General features: G+C 39.1%; 1 protein-coding gene across 1 annotated transcript in view; it reads right to left on the reverse strand.

The window, feature by feature from the left end:
• Window positions 1-15,318, reverse strand: part of LOC131971174 (kelch domain-containing protein 8B-like) — a 234,620-nt gene extending 219,302 nt beyond the window's left edge. Inside the window, exon 1 of the mRNA XM_059332498.1 lies at window positions 14,895-15,318. Within this exon, the coding sequence (XP_059188481.1) occupies window positions 14,895-15,285 (391 nt within the window). The 5' untranslated portion in view covers window positions 15,286-15,318. The remainder of the gene's footprint in view (window positions 1-14,894) is intronic.
• Window positions 15,319-16,293: the final 975 nt, after the last annotated feature.

The raw sequence follows: 16,293 nt of genomic DNA on the forward strand, positions 1-16,293 counted from the left end.
ACGATGCTTACATTTTCCAATGTTTTGCTGTACAGTCAGGAAAAATGCAGAGTTTATATCCAATGTATTTGAGCCTCTCTAAACATCTCCTCTCTACAACAGCCACCACAGGAGATGGTCTTAATACATTCATTCAGGTAATATCCTCACTTTGCTTCTCTTCTGTTTTCTTCTTCAACATTGTTATTTCTTCCTCCAGCAGCATTTAATTGTCCTTCTCCAGTTTGGTCAATCTTGTCTCTCATTTTGACTTAAAGCAAAATGGCTCTTACAAGGGGTTGATTGTTTATTTGTTTGTTTGCGCCTCCCACCACCGGGTAGAGAAGAGCACTCATTATGGCTTCTGATGTTAGAGTTCACATTTCACTATAATGTATGACTAATTTGTTGTGAGATGCCTGAGAGGCACACAGTTTTTTGACCACAGAAATGTGATGTATAAGTTGGAAATATAACTTTATTTGTTCAAGAAAGAAGTATACAGTCGTTTGGAAACGTTACAATAGACTCAGTTAATTGATATATACGGAAACTGGACATTTCATTTGTGCATGTAAAACACTATAAACGGGATCTCATCATAGTAGTGGCATCTTTTTCGAGTAGCAATCAGGTCACTACACCCCTCATGTTACACATTAAATGGATACTAAAATTGAATCTACTTGTTTAACTTGCCCTAGAGCTGATTCTTATTGACACTAGAATAAATCCAAGGCTCATGGCAGCATAAATTGTACACCAAACTCTGTGTCTTGGTTGCTTCATCCACACATTCATGTAAAAATACCAGTCCTTACAGCTTGACAGGACTGGTAGGAGGGTGTAACCACTATAGGCAGTCAGAGTGTGGGTGTTCTGTTGGATCAGTGGTCTAACATGTGACGTCTTTGGTTAGGATCCAGCTGAGGACCTTCATCTTCCAACTGTTCATCTCTTTCATGTGACTCTGATATCTCCAATAATGATAAACGTGCCAAAGCAAGTGTCAGCAGCAGTGCAGTGAATGCAGTAATGAGTCTTTTCTTCTAGTCTTTGTTAACACAAAATTAAACTAGTGAGCTGTGTTCAACCGATAATCATTGCATCAAACCGTCAGAGAAGGAATGTGTTGAAGTATTTTGAGTTTTACACCACAGATGAGAAAAATCCTAGTCAGAGGAGTCACCTGAGGAAACAGAGGCACTACGAATAAATAGAAAAACATTAATTGAACGGCATGGTTAAGGATTAAGCATATGTAGGTCAACTTCAGATTGATTTAAAGAATTAGCTGCCAGTTCTAATTATTCAAATTTGACACCATTCTTAGAGTAACATCAACAAGACTAAAGGCACTTAAAAACACAAGGGCATGACAGATAATTGACATGAAAATGCTAAATACTCAGTTGGGAAAATTTCACATTCAAAACTGTTTAAACCTGCAGCAATGCAACACATGTTCAAAAAGGTTTTGAAAATCAGGTTTTTGTGCAGGGGACACACTAGTTCCTGTTGAGCCAGAGCAGCATCTGGCAGACTGCTAAATTATTGTACAGCCCTACCAAATTTTCTTTTAGCACAACAAGTTTTATTGAATTTGAGTTCCCAATAGCAAAAATGTACTCAATGTATACGTCTAGGGCTTTTATTGTGAAAGGTAAGAACGTAAAGATAAAGACAAGATCTGATCTGTGCTGATTTAGTCGTTATCACACTATTGAATGGGTGTTTATCAGTCGTTACCATCCCATAAATATGATCGAGTATGGGCCGACTCTACCTCCTAGTAGGTTCACTCAGTTCTTATCAGCTCATTCAATGGGCTGCTATATTTACGTAGATTGTTGACTGTAGTATTTAACAATGACGCCAAGGTTGCAGTGACATTGAAAGCAAGAGTGTTTGAAAGCGTTTAAAAGCAAAGGGGGATGCAAGGGTAGTATAAAAAAACAAAAAGTTGCTGTTAGGACGGGACGAAGGTTGGTGGATGAGTCAAACTAACTCAGGACTTTCACTCAGCAGACCGCCAAGCATGTCCAAAGTAAAGGCAAAAGTAAATAATGTTATTTTAAGTAACGTCACTTAAGTTCAGTATGTCACGTTTTAAATATGTCACTTCCAGTATTCATATAGTCCTCGTTACTCCTTCACTTTTGCCATTTACATGCACTTATTTTAATTCTTAAACTATCTTTTATGACACCTAACCATGAACTTTTTAGCCCTAACCTTAGAGAAGTAGTTTTGTCATCTAAAATGAACTGAACGAAGCCTTTTAGTACCTAAACCTAGAAAAACAGAAAGTGAAGTGTAACGAAACAACCAGCCACTGGACTTACTGGACTTACTGGACTTACTACGACGTGGAACAGGCCCTTTATTGCAGATACTTATGGAATGACAACAGCTGACAAACGGCAAGTCAACAGTGTAAGTGGTTTTGTGTTTTATCAGGGTAGAAAGAGTGAAGTTTGCCATCTTGGTTCAACTAAGGAGCCTCTGTGTTGTTGATTTATTACCTCTCACTTAAACATTTCAGTTCTTTATGCCATTTTTTGTGTAAGGACATAAACAAGGAGACAAATAAACAATTTTACAATTCTACAAATCTACAAAAAAGCGTCTTATTTGCATCCATCAACATGCAGTAAAGTCACACACAGAAGCAACTAACATAAGTGCTTCTTTGTAAGTTCACACTTCATCACTTCATCACTTCTTAAATCTGAGTTGTTACATCCCAACTGAAGTCATGACATTCTGAGTTTAAATTCTTTGGACACTTTGCATGTCACAACTTGCCTTGCCTTAGGTTTGAAATCATTATTTAAATGAAGCAACAGGGTTTAAAGGCCACTGTTTTGCACATGCTGTGCACAACCATTCTCATCAGTGCTCCGTCCCTCCATCAGACACACCAAACTCATTTAAATTCTGTATCCCTCAAGGTCAGCTGTCACTGCAGGAGTTTCACATGATTCAGCTGCAGGCAAACCTTCTTAGATGTGACTGTACACACACACATGGTTTTGGATAATGGTTTCTCAAAATTTTGGCCCAAATCCTGGAGCTTTGGCAGGGATGGCAAGGGGAACATTGTAGTGTGTATCCTTGTAGAGGTGTCAGTGTTGTCAAGTCAAGTTCCCAATTAGAGCAAGTTTCTGTTTACACTTACAGCCATTGTTGGCCAACAACTATCCACCAGCATAGAGCAATAAAGATGCCACACATGCACAAGTATACACACGTAAAACAAGCTGGGTTCGGCCAATGCTTTCTAATGGCCAGCAGGGGGCGACTCCACTGGTTGCAAAAGAAAGTCCAATTGTGTGAAAGTCTGAGAAAGTGAATGTACTTCTGACTACAGCAGGGATGGGCAACTTAATACTGGAGGGGGCCACAATTTTTCATGTTCACTACCACAGGGCCACATATAGGACCGTGCACTTAACCAGATATGATGAAACTGCAATTTTAAATATGTTTACAGTGCAGTAACTTAACATATTTCATGCTCTGTGGTAGTGCCAATGGAAAATTGTGGCCCCCTCCAGCAATTAAGTTATCCATCCCTGCTTTAGACCCATGTTGTGCACATGGTAATGGTAACTGGACAGCTTATATAGCGCTTTTCTATCTCTTTGCGACCACTCAAAGCTCTTTACACTACAGACAGTGCTCATTCACCCATTCATATACACATTCATACACTTATGGCTGAGGCACAGTCTCTGACATTAACACACCACACACAGTGGACATATAGCTGGTCATTTGTCACACAGATGTCAGAAGGCATCAGAGAATAACAGGAGCAATTGTATTGTTTCCACACTGCTGCAGGGTTCCCCTCTAGTAATAAACAATTGGGTGATGTAAATCTAAGATTAACATGTAGAACAGCAGGCATAATCCTCACAGATTAACACTGGCTGCTGTCGTGTCTCAGTTTAATAAATTCCATTGGATTTACTGGCGGTGTTAATTATCAGCTACACCAATTCTCTTCTTCCTTAATAACTGACAACTGGAAACGGTGTGTGGTTCTGGTCTCATTTCTATTTCATGCTATTTATTTTATAGTCACGCTGGAGTTGCTGAGAGGGCACACATATCTCTTCTACTGCACTCAACAAACATGAAAACCAGAGCGCTTGAGCTGTTAATGTTAAGCTTTTCTTTAATGGGAGTTTTTCTTTAATGAGTGTGACAGCATCCACTTAGGGGAAGTGTTTTTACTGCAGGGCTTTAGAGCAGAACTCCTCCGCTGCACGAGTTACCACACTGAAAGCATCAACACGCATGTATGTGTTCTCTATGCTCATTTAAACGCACTGCAGCATGCACAGTGAAAGTTTCACAAAAACACCATTCTCTTAGTTAAATATTAGGGCCGGGAATCGATTAAAAAAATGTATCTAATTAATTAGAGGCTTTGTAATTAATTAATCGCAAATAAATATTTGACCTGAGAACAGTGAGAAGTCTTTTTTTTCACATGGATTTTTAGTATACCACTGAATAATGACTGAATACACTTTTGTTGCTTAAGCAACAAAAATATTGTTTATTTTTGTTCAAGTCCAACAGACCAGTGCAATTTTTGCCATTAAGTGTAGCAATAGCATAATTGAAATATAGTACATTTCATAAATTCAGGTAGCCTATAGGTAGGTAGACCTTCTGTAAACTAGAATACTTTGGTTTTTAAGTAAAACACAATCCACGCTAGCTACCACACTAGCCGCTAGCTAGTTAAAGTCCCAGCCCTAGTAAATATATATAAATAAAGATTTTTTTAAGAGCTTACGTACCAAAAATTATTATTTTATATTGCCCTGCTCATTGCATGTTGAAAAACAAATAATGACCTCTTTGTTTAAATAAAAAAATATATTTTTAATTATTCGATTATAATTACGAATATTAATATTATTTGTTCAATCAGAGCTTATTCAACAAAGGCATTTCAATTTCCACTTAGCAAATGGTACTACAGCATCATTGCTCTTGTATTGCAGGGTAGGTAGTTGGGTAGTTGGGTTGAGTATAATGAAATAAAAAAAAAAAAGTAAGATCAGACTTTTTTTTATTCTACCACGACCCTGTTTATGGGCTAGGGCTGGGCGATATATCGATATAAAAGATATATCGATATTTTTTTAATGTCATGGAATCCGACCATATCACATATATCGATATAGTTCAAATTTTCTTTTCCATTTTTCTTGATATATAAATATTAGGGTTTGTCATATTTAGTTATTTTGTAATGTTCGTTATTCTTTTCTGATATGAATATATTTATTTTGCAAAGAGATTGGCCTATACAATTTCATAGGCTATTTTCATTTAAGATTTTTTTTTATTTAATTGTGCACTTTATGGAGCTTTGATTTTTTTTTTTAAAGGTACTCCTTGTTATACAGTATTTATGTTCACTTAAATAAACAGTTTCAATAAAACTACTTGTGAGATGTCATATTTAAGTTTGACTTTAACTGAACATTTCCTCTCAGTTTGCGATAAATATATTGGGATTTATATCGTACATCAATATTCAGCCTAAATATATCGGGATATGACTTTTGGTCCATATCGCCCAGCCCTATTATATGCTAGTAAAACAACTGTACAAGCAACACAGGTTAGATTTATCCTCTATTGTTCACATTTCACTTTTTAATAGAGAAAAGGCTCTGAGGGTGAGGACTAACCAATGGAAACATAAGGCTATCACTGGCAACGAGTTCAGTTCAGGTTGCCGGAGTAATCTTCCCCAAATTCTCTACAGAGCAGGACAGAGCCACTAACATTAGCCTCAACTGTGATTTAATACTGTAACATTGTAGCATCCAGGACAGCTCCCACACAGTGGATGGATTTTCCAGTCCTAAAGCTGGCTTTTTAAAATCACTGTCAGCAGTAAGTGAGTTAGCTGGACATGCCAATGTTTTGAGCTTACATTACAGCACATAAGTACATAAGCTTGTGATTGGACTATTGTGTTTTGGGAGACGGTTTTAGCGAAAGTAAATGAATTGTTGTCTTTTTGAAGTGTCCATCTACATGTCGGTTTTACAAATTTGTAGCTTCATACTTTGACTGTAATTTTATATAATTCCTTTTTAATCCAACATGTACGTAATGCTTTGATTTGCACTAAATACAACTGGCATGGGGATTTGAGCAGGTGGACCGAAACACAGGAGACTGCAGGCAACACAAACTGAACAGAAATAACTTTTTACCTGGGCCGGGACTCGATAAAAAAAATTAATCTAATTAATTAGAGGCTTTGTAATTAATTAATCGAAATTAATCGCATTTTAATCGCATATAAATATTTGACCTGAGAACAGTGAAAAGTTTTTTTTTCACATGGATTTTTAGTATACCATTGAATAATGACTGAATACATAAGCTTAAGCAACAAAAATATTGTTTATTGTTTATTGTATATAAGTCCAACAGACCAGTGCAATTTTTGCCATTAAGTGTAGCAATAGCATATTTACAAATATAGTACATTTCATAAATCCAGGTAGCCTATAGGTAGGTAGACCTTCTGTAAACTAGAATACTTTGGTTTTTTAAAGTAAAACACAATCCACGCTAGCTACCACATTAGCCGCTAGCTGCTATATGTTTAGCATTGAGGTGATACTTGAGGCTGGATGTGCTGCGGTGATATGTGAATTCCTTGTTGCCTAGCAACACAACCATGCTCTTATGGACGCTTCCATCCGTTGGTTTTTAGTAACTAAATGTCCCATCATCCACGGGGCCAACCAAAGCGTCTCATCAGCTTCATCATTCATGTTCACTGTGGTTTGTTGTTGTCTCAACTCATCAACGCTAGTTGGTGCTCCAGTATAATCGGTCCTCCTGAAACTGATCCAATGAGAAACGTTCCGCGGTGCAAAAATAAGTGCGATTAAAATGCGTCAATTTTTTTAACTCGTTAATTTTTGTGTAATTAATTAACCTTAATTAACATGTAAAAGTCCCGGCCCTACATTTTTCACTTAAAACCTTTTATTTAAAGTTCATGCAGGCAAGGCAGAGCTAGATTACATGGGTCCCCCAGGTTCTCTGAGCAGAGAGACTATCATTCCAGCTACCTATTCCATATGTATGGGGACTGACCCCATACATATGGAATAGGTAGCGTGAAGAGATAGTCTTGGTGCGATAGAGCAGCTATTCTCAACCTTGGGGTCCCGACCCCAATTGGGGTCGCGAGATGATTTCTGGGGGTCGCCAAATCATTTTGGAAGTCAGCTCTGTCTCCACTGTGTTAAAGTGTTCATGTGTTGTCTTTTTGGTGATTTTGTGTCTTTTTTTGGTGATTTTGTGTCTTTTCTGGTCATTTTGTGTCTTTTTTGGTCATTGTGTGGTCAATTTGTGTCTTTTTTGGTCATTTTGTGTCTTTTTTTGGTCATTTTGTGTCTTTTTTTGGTCAATTTGAGTCCTTTTTTGCTAAATTTTATGTAATTTTTTGATCATTTTGTGTCTTTTTTTGATCATTTTGTGGTCAATTTGATTATTTTGGGTAATTTTTGTGTCTTTTCTGACAAATCCCAAAGTATCAAGTTGTTACTTCCCAAGGAGTCTCTGGCTTGAAGCTGACTGTTACACACTCAGGAGGTCAGAATGGACCTTTTAACTGATAGCAAAGGACTTAGATTAAAAGTAACAATAAAATATAAATACATATATATAAATGCACAGACAGAGAGATGTTTTAGTTGTTGTCTGCTTCATTATTTTTCCAAAATTCGTCGTGTCAACTGAGTTTGTATGATCTGAACTGTGCGTGTGAGATTCTGTTCAGTGAGCGGGGGTCGCAGACAACATGCATGTTAAATTGGGGGTCGCGACTCAAAAAGGTTGAGAACTACTGCGATAGAGAACCAAGGATCCAAACCAGGCCTTGCATATAAACTAATATGATGAGGGGATGAAGTGCAGGTGGGGAGACAGACGGAAAAGCTCAGGTGAGGAAAATGTAGTGATTAGGCAGGAGAACAGACAGGGAGCTGATTGGCTGGGGAATGATTATGAGGCTGATTCAGAGCAGGTGTGTAGACGGGTAACGCAGGGAAACACAGCACAGAATGATCAGAATAGATCAAACCAGATAGGTTTCTAAATATAGAACACCCTCCTGATGCCCTCAGAGGTTGGTTGTATCAACGCAGCTAATGAAATCTGCACCTAATTGAAAAAAGCCTGGTTTGAATTAACGTCAACTTTTGCTTAGGGCTCAAGCCGTTACATCAACACAATTAAGCCAAGTCTTAATCAATATTAACTCATAAGCAGCCCAGACAAGAGCAGCCTTCTCAGAAGTTGAGAAAACCATTCTACTGGAACTATAGATGAAGAAAAATATAATGGGGGTCAATTAATGAGGCAAGGAAGATTGCGTTGCAAAATATTGTTGACAGACTACAGGTGCATCTCAATAAATTAGAGTAGCATAGAAAAGTTTATTCATGTCAGTAATTCAATTCAAAAGGGTGGAATAACATTATATAGATCCATTATACACAGAATGAAACATTTCATGTCTTAATTTATTGAATTTCTTCTAATTATAATGATTATGGCTTGTATCTGCTTTTTATAAGTTGTGTATGTACCTTGCTGCATGACAAGTGTCATCTTCTCATTCAAGCAAGAAACTGGACATCTAGTTCAAAAAGTTCAGGAGTTGGAAAAGAAACTGGAGAGGATTATGGTTTGGACAGTTTTTACTATAGATAGATCGATATATCGGCCGATGCCGAAACAAGTAAAAAACGCAAATATCGGCCGATACGCAGGCAAGGCTCGGTGCAACATCTCCATTCTCTGGTGAGCTGCTGCTGATACCAGAAAAAAGAAAAACACATCAAATATGTGGATCATCTGAGGCGCCACCACCTCTAGGCCTAGAACAACATACACATTGTTTGCTATCCAACTGTTAATATCATGTTTGTAGAACCTGATAATGTAATAACCCAGATAATGTAATAAAAATCTGCACTTGAGTCCATTGAAAATGTAATAAAACCTGATAATGTAATAACTTCCCGATAATGTAATAAAGTGCATTTCCCAATAATGTAATACATTTTTTACCAATAATGTAATAAAGTATAACACCAAGCACCTTTAGATGCATTCGTGTGTCATCATGGATACCTCGTTGGTGAAAAACGGATGAACGGGTCAAAAGTTAATCAACATTCAACTTTGACCTGTTGGTGGCGCTAGAGCTCTTGAGCTAAAGTTGATACACAGTATCACCACTTGAACCCAAGTAATGGGTGGTCTGCTGTTAAATTATTACAATATTGGGGAATTATTACATTATCAGGACTTGCGAAATGAAGGCTCACCTGATAATGTAATAACCTAACATTAATGTTATACTTTATTACATTATTGGTAAAAAAAAAAGTGTATTACATTATTGGGAAATACACTTTATTACATTATTGGGAAGTTTTTACATTATCAGGTTTTATTACATTTTCAATGGACTCAAGTGCATATTTTTATTACATTATCGGGGTTATAACATTATCGGGAATTTATTACATTATCAGGTTCTACAATGTTTGTTTTTTTAATAAATGTTTTTTTTTTTTTTTTTTTAATTGAGACTTGTGAAACATTTGTCATTGTGTCATTTTTATCATGTAAATGGAGGGAGAAAAGTAAATATCGGCTTCAAGAATCGGCCCAAAAAAAAATCAACAGCACATATCGGGGATCGGTTAAGACTGATGTCAAAATAATAGGTATCGGCATTAAAAAAAAACCCACTAGCTTTTACTGTTTTATCTTCACAGCTGGAACAAAACGAGTGATCTAATAAATAACTTCAACTGTTTTTCTTTCTTTAATTATGCATGCTAAGCTTTAAGCTAACATGAGCTCGACAGCTTGCCTTCTTCGGAGCAGTTCAGCTGTATAAGTTACCTTGGTTACTGAGCAGGGGACCATATAAGCCACAGTAATGAAACAGATTCCTCACTTTAATTAGCCAGACCTATCGAAATAGGCCAGGATTTACCTTGATGGAAGACCCCACAGGACACAGAGCCAGACGGGGTAAATGCTGGACGAACCAACCTGGTCTGCATCACACTCAGCAGCACCTGTCTTCTGGCTTATTTAAACTAGTGTATAAAACACAGCATATGGAATGAAAATACATATAATAGAAATATTCCCCCACTTTGTCTCTGTTTCCTTGAAAGGTCACACTGATCCCTTGCTGGTGTATTAAGTCGGCACTCAACAGCATGTGATGTAAACACAGGAAACTGCAGTGAAGAGGAATTTCAAAAATGGTATCTCACTTGTGTTCTCTTTCTGTTCACTGTCAGCCCTCAGTCTACTGTCAATGTAATGTTTAAAGTCTCTCTAGACCAGGGATGGGCAACTGGAGGCCCGGGGGCTGCATACGGGCCGCACCCTCACTTAAAGTGGCCCTCAGTACAACTACATGCATTTGAGCATGAAATCTTAAAAGTGCAGTTTAAAAATGCACAAAATTCCTTCTTGCAATTAATGTTGGTCTGCTGTTCTTGCACTGAAAAAAATAGAAATTACAGTAAGTGGTTATTTTTTATTTACTTCAAACCTTTTGTATTCCTATTCATACTGTTATACATGCATTTGAGCATGAAATATGTTAAGTTACTGCACTGTAAACACATTTAAAATTGTAATTTCATCATATCTGGTTAACCCTCTGCAGTCACCAAAAGCACCAAATCATGACTTCTTCATCACATCCAGACTAGAAAACAAAGCAGCGTGGAGCCCTACTGTAAATTTACCTCTAAAGTTCTGGCTGTAAACTCCATGAGGCCAGTTTCAGTTTGATGATGATATACCAAGTAAAACTGGAGACAAGGTCTAATATATTTAGTATGAAATGATAGAACTGGATGGAACCCTCTTATATGTTATATTTGCAACCTTTGTTCACATTTTCAACATTTAAAATTCTTTATTGAGCATGATAGTGTTTTGATAGTAAGAACAAGATTCAAAATCACATTTTATGTTGGACTAAAGGACTCAAAAAAGACACAAAATGACAAAAAAGACACAAAATTACTAAAAAGACATAATATGACAAAAAAAAAAGACAAAATGATCACATTTATGTTGGTTTTTCTTTGTTTCTTTTTGGTTCAAAATGTTGATCTAGTAAGTCAGAATAAAAAATCTATTATTATTAGGTAATATAGGTGTAAAAAATTAACCAACATGGCATTTAAACATGTTTTAAGTGGTGTATACAGGCAGGATGAAAAGGATTCAGAAATGGACTAAATAGCCCCAGACTCCGTAGAGTTTAGTAGTAGAGTAAGTGCACAGTCCTATATGTGGCCCTGTGGTAGTGTCGATGAAAAACTGTGGCCCCCTCCAGCATTTAAGTTGCCCATCCCTGCTCTAGACCTTTGTATGTGGTGTATCTTTTCCCCTATTATGGCCTGTGATCGCTTCTTTTCTTGTTTCCTTCCTCCCACTCTTCCTCGCTTTCTCACGACTCAAACCTTCCTCTGTGCCAACATACACAACCTCAGACAGCCTGCACACGCCTGGGGAATGAGCATTAAGTCCAGTATGTTTATTCAGCAGAGGTAGACTGCGTGACAATTGGCTCTTCCACATGAGCTATGTTTGACATTCGGATAAAGCGTGCGAGGTAGCGCACACGGATACCGCAGTACAAACACTCACCATTTACATCATCAGAAGTTTGGGACTGGTTCACTGCAATATTTACCAAACCTTCAGCTTCATCATGTGTGTGAGTAGCCATCGATCTCTGCACCCCTCACACCACTTTAATCACAAATGAACAGCTCCCACTCCAGAGACACTTCAGCAGCTCCACAGTGACTGAAAAGCTTGGAGGGGCTTCTCCCAAAATGAACAGCTAATTAGTTAACTTCACCCCTTCAGAGGAATGAGTTTGTTGTTGCCGCTGTTGTTTCAAAGTCTTAAGAATGTGTCAAAGAAGCTGCATAATCAGTTATTAATGAGCCTGCATGAAGTTTTTGGCACTAATTGATGGGGTGAAGGCATAGTCTGCGCTGACACATTTAGAATATTAGAGCAGAAACAGAGTGAGCGTTCCCAAAGCACTGCATCAAGTAAACCTGTCAAACAAAGATTGTATGCAACTCATGTGTAGGCCTATGGCGATAACTAACATTCAGGAACACTGCTTCTTGACTCACGAACGCCAGCAATCTTGTACAGTTGAAGAAAAGAATAGAATGAAACATGTGTTTTACCTATCAAAGCAGAGGTTTGAGATTTTTTACCCAAAGTCCCTGAGAGAGTAGTTAGTCCTGGGAATTCTGAAATGTAACTGGAATTAGCTACCTAGCTAATTCCCTTAGGGGTCATCCATATGTTCCAGGTTTTTTTTTTGGAAAAAAGGTTCTATGTTCCCCGTTTTTCCCCAAAAGGGTCCTATGTTCCCCTGTAGCATTACATACCGGAGAGCATAGGACCCTTTTTCTGAAAAAAAGGGTCCCCACACCTGGGGTTAGGGTTAGCTCGAGACCTGCAAGTTTGCCACCCCTGACCTATTCTTTCCTCGTCTAGGCCTATTTGCATGTGCATGCCAAAAAGCCCGTAGGCCTACATAGGCCTATTTGCCATGGAATTTGGCAGTCATGGTGGAAAAAGTAACAGACTGGGGAACATAGGACCCTTTTTGGGAAAAGTGGGGAAAAAGGTACCTACGTATGTTCCCCAGTCTCATACAAAGAGGACCCGGGGAACATAGACACGTTCCCTTACCATAGGTTGAAAACTTTATGTCCAGCTTTAAAGCAACAGTATGCTACTATTTTAACTTAAAATAACAGCTAAAAAAATGTACTCTACACTGACTTGTAATATTGAGAATGGTGCCCTGAATGCCTGTTTACACATTATGTAACTCTGGTTACAAGGTACAATTTCCCACAAGAAGTGAATCACACACCACCAACTATGTCACTGATTTTGGTAAATCTGCATCATATTTTAAGGATAAAATGAATTCTAGCTTTCCTGTTTTCTAGTCTCTAAGTTTCCTGATGAACAGAAGTAAAGCTAATGCTAGCTGCCGCTAACTGTCCTCAGCAAGTGTTGCCAACTTATCGACTTTGTCGTTATATTTACCGACTTTTCAAACGCCCCTCGCAACTATTTTTCAAAAAAGCAACTAGAGACAAATCTAGCGTTTTTTTCTCGTGTTATTGGAGACTTTTGGAGACTTGTTCTTAGTCTTCTTAACGAGCAGCGGGGGCTGCTGGCGACTCCTCACCTGTCCCAAAGCACTCACAGACGGCACAGTCCTTCCTGGAGTCTATCCCAGCTGCAGTCAGAGCAGGAGATGTTAACCCCTTAGTGTCCAGTCTGCAAATCCCGCATGTGCTAAGTCGCCGCAGGCTGGTTTATAGTAAGTGTCTCTTTTGGGTCATTTTAGCCGGTCCCGAGGCCGGATAAAGGAGGAGGGTTGGGATTGTGACAGAAGACAGTGCGCTTGCAGTTCTAAACATATTTAGGGTGTTTTTTACTCACTTTTAGTCTTTCCCACAACGTTATTGCTCTCTCCTACAGCGTCCATTACAAGTACATGCACATGGTAAATTATGCAAATTAAATGACATAATTTAGTGACTTAGGACAGTCAATATCTACTCTCCTTACTGAGGAGTTGGCAACACTGCCTTCAGCTAGTGAGCTCAGTTAGCCTGGATCATAACAATCAAAGGTCAGCATTATGTTTTAAAGGATTTTAAGGTTGAGGATGACCCAAATTTGACATTTTTGACTAAATTTCCCCAAATCCAAACAAGAGCAGATCAGAGCTGTTAGCTAGCCTTACCTTCATCCATCCCTGCTCCTGTATGGGGCTTTTTATGTAAACCCAACAAATAATGTCGTGAGCTATTGATATATGCTCCTCCTGGCCTTGGGAATAACGCTAGGGTGGCACTGAAGCTAATTTATCAGTCAGACATGCACATTTCAGACAAAAAGCAGACAAACACACACATAAAAGCACAACTACATCTGCAGCTGGTAAGCTTGGGACAAACCTGAAGACTAGCTGAAGCCTACAAAAAACAGACAAACCACACAAGGCTTCATTCCACCAACTTGTACAGATATTTTATACTTTGACGGTCAAGAAGCAGCATAAACCTTGTGACTATGAAAATAGTAGTTTACACTACAAATCCTGAAAGAACACCAACTGTTGCATGTTTTTGCATTGAAACAAAAATGAAAGTCAACCACCATCTTGCACTGTTTACAGTCATGAAACAAAATATAAGACCACCCTTGTTTTCTCTATTTTCTTATTCATTTAATGCATGGTACAACTAAAGGTACATTTGTTTGGACAAATATAATGCTAACAACAAAAATAGCACATAAGAGTTTAATTTAAGAGCTGATATCTAAACATTTTCCATGGTTTTCTTGATAATAACCAAAATCATTATCAATAAAACCATGGAAAATATCTAGAGTTTAATTTAAGAGCTGATATCTAATGAACTATTTTGTTGTTATCATTATATGTGTTGTACCAGGCATTAAAATGAACAAGACATTGAAGAAAAACAATGGTGTAATAATGTTTTGCAAGAATGAAATTAGCACTGGAAACCCCACAAAAGTAGTATCCTCACTCCACACAAGTGAAGTCATTAGTCACCTATATCAGTGGCAAATATCAAACGTATATCAACCAACTGAGCCGGGCTAAAACAGTCCAACTTCATCCAACAGTTGTCATGCCGCCAAATCATGTTCAGAATAAGCTCAACTGTTTCAGGACTTCAGGTATTAAAAGCAGCACGTGCATTGCACTTTCTTACCTTTCTCCACAATGGTGACTCCCATGGATGGCTGACCCAGGCCGGCCTTCGTCTCCCATTTGCCCTCGTCGGGGTGGTACATCTCCACGGAGGCCAGCGGTGTCTGCTGCTGGTTCATGCCCCCAAGCACCATCACCTTCCCCCCCAATGCTACAGCCGAGGCCCCTGCCCGCGCAGTGGGCAGTGGGGGCAGCTGGCTCCACGTCTGACTCTCTATATCCAGGACCTCTACGCTGTCCAGAGGCATGCCGGTCTCACTGCAGCCCCCCAGCACATACAGCAGGCCTTCGTGGTAGACGGGAGTGCAGTAGACGCGGCGCTGCGACATGGGGGGGAACTGCTCCCAGTACAGGGACTTGACAGGACTCACCGCCATCTCCTGCACAGGCATGTCTCCAGGACAGAGAGGAGGGGACACACCATCACACACCAGGACGGGGAGGAGGAAGAGAAGGGGTAGGAGAGGGACAGAGTGGAATGTGGGGCTCGCAAAAAGGTGGAACGAAAATGAGCGAGAGAAGACGAAACAAGCAGTTCAAACAAGCTGTTTGAGAGAAAGAGACAAGGGGAAGTGAAGGATGGATAGAAGGAGGGAGGGTGAAGAGGACAGGGATGCTAGTGAGTGAAAGAATGGACAGAATAGGCAAAAAGAGAGAGGGAATGAGGAGAGTGTCTAACTCGATCCTCAGCCAGATGTCACGACTCCTTCTCTATTCAAATGTTTTATTCATCCGGCTGTTGGTGTTTTTCGAGCAGCGAAGCCATCTGCCCTTCAATCACCTCTATTCCTTTCTCACCGGCCCTCTTCTCTCGTTCACTGTATCCAGCCTGGAGGGTTTTTTTGGTTAAAGTTTCGGCTTGAGTATATTCCTTGGGGGGGAAAAAAATATGCTTGAAGAGGGTGTCCTATGGCTTAAGACTTAATCCCACAAAAAACCTCAAAGTCAAGAGTGGAGGAATTGAAAAAGAGAAAAACGACGGGAGTGGAGAGATGGCACTGGATCAAAGACCCAGGAAGAGAGAGTTAAGGAACACTGACCTTCACTAGTGCCCTGATAATCCAAGAGAAAGCCTTTACGGCAGAGTATTAAACCTTCAAACAAAAGGAAATTATTCAGGGCTACCAGTCCCCCTCTGCTGCAGCTCTGCAGTTCGATTTGCACCCCAGTGATAGAGCCTACAGTGAAGAAAAACCTTTTATAAATGAACCACTGTCTTTAAATGAAAACTCTACGGGAGTGTAATGACTGCAAGACTTCCTTGCATTTTATGAAAGATTTTCTTCTCTTAATTAAACAAGGAATCCAAATCCCAGAGCGCCGTTCTGTGCCTCGCTGTCAGGCACAGGGCGTTACGAACTGTGTGCTTCGCAGCTTCCCGGTAGCTTTGGAGAGGATAA

The sequence above is a fragment of the Centropristis striata genome, chromosome 5, assembly GCF_030273125.1.
Source record: "Centropristis striata isolate RG_2023a ecotype Rhode Island chromosome 5, C.striata_1.0, whole genome shotgun sequence".
Lineage (NCBI taxonomy): Eukaryota > Metazoa > Chordata > Actinopteri > Perciformes > Serranidae > Centropristis > Centropristis striata.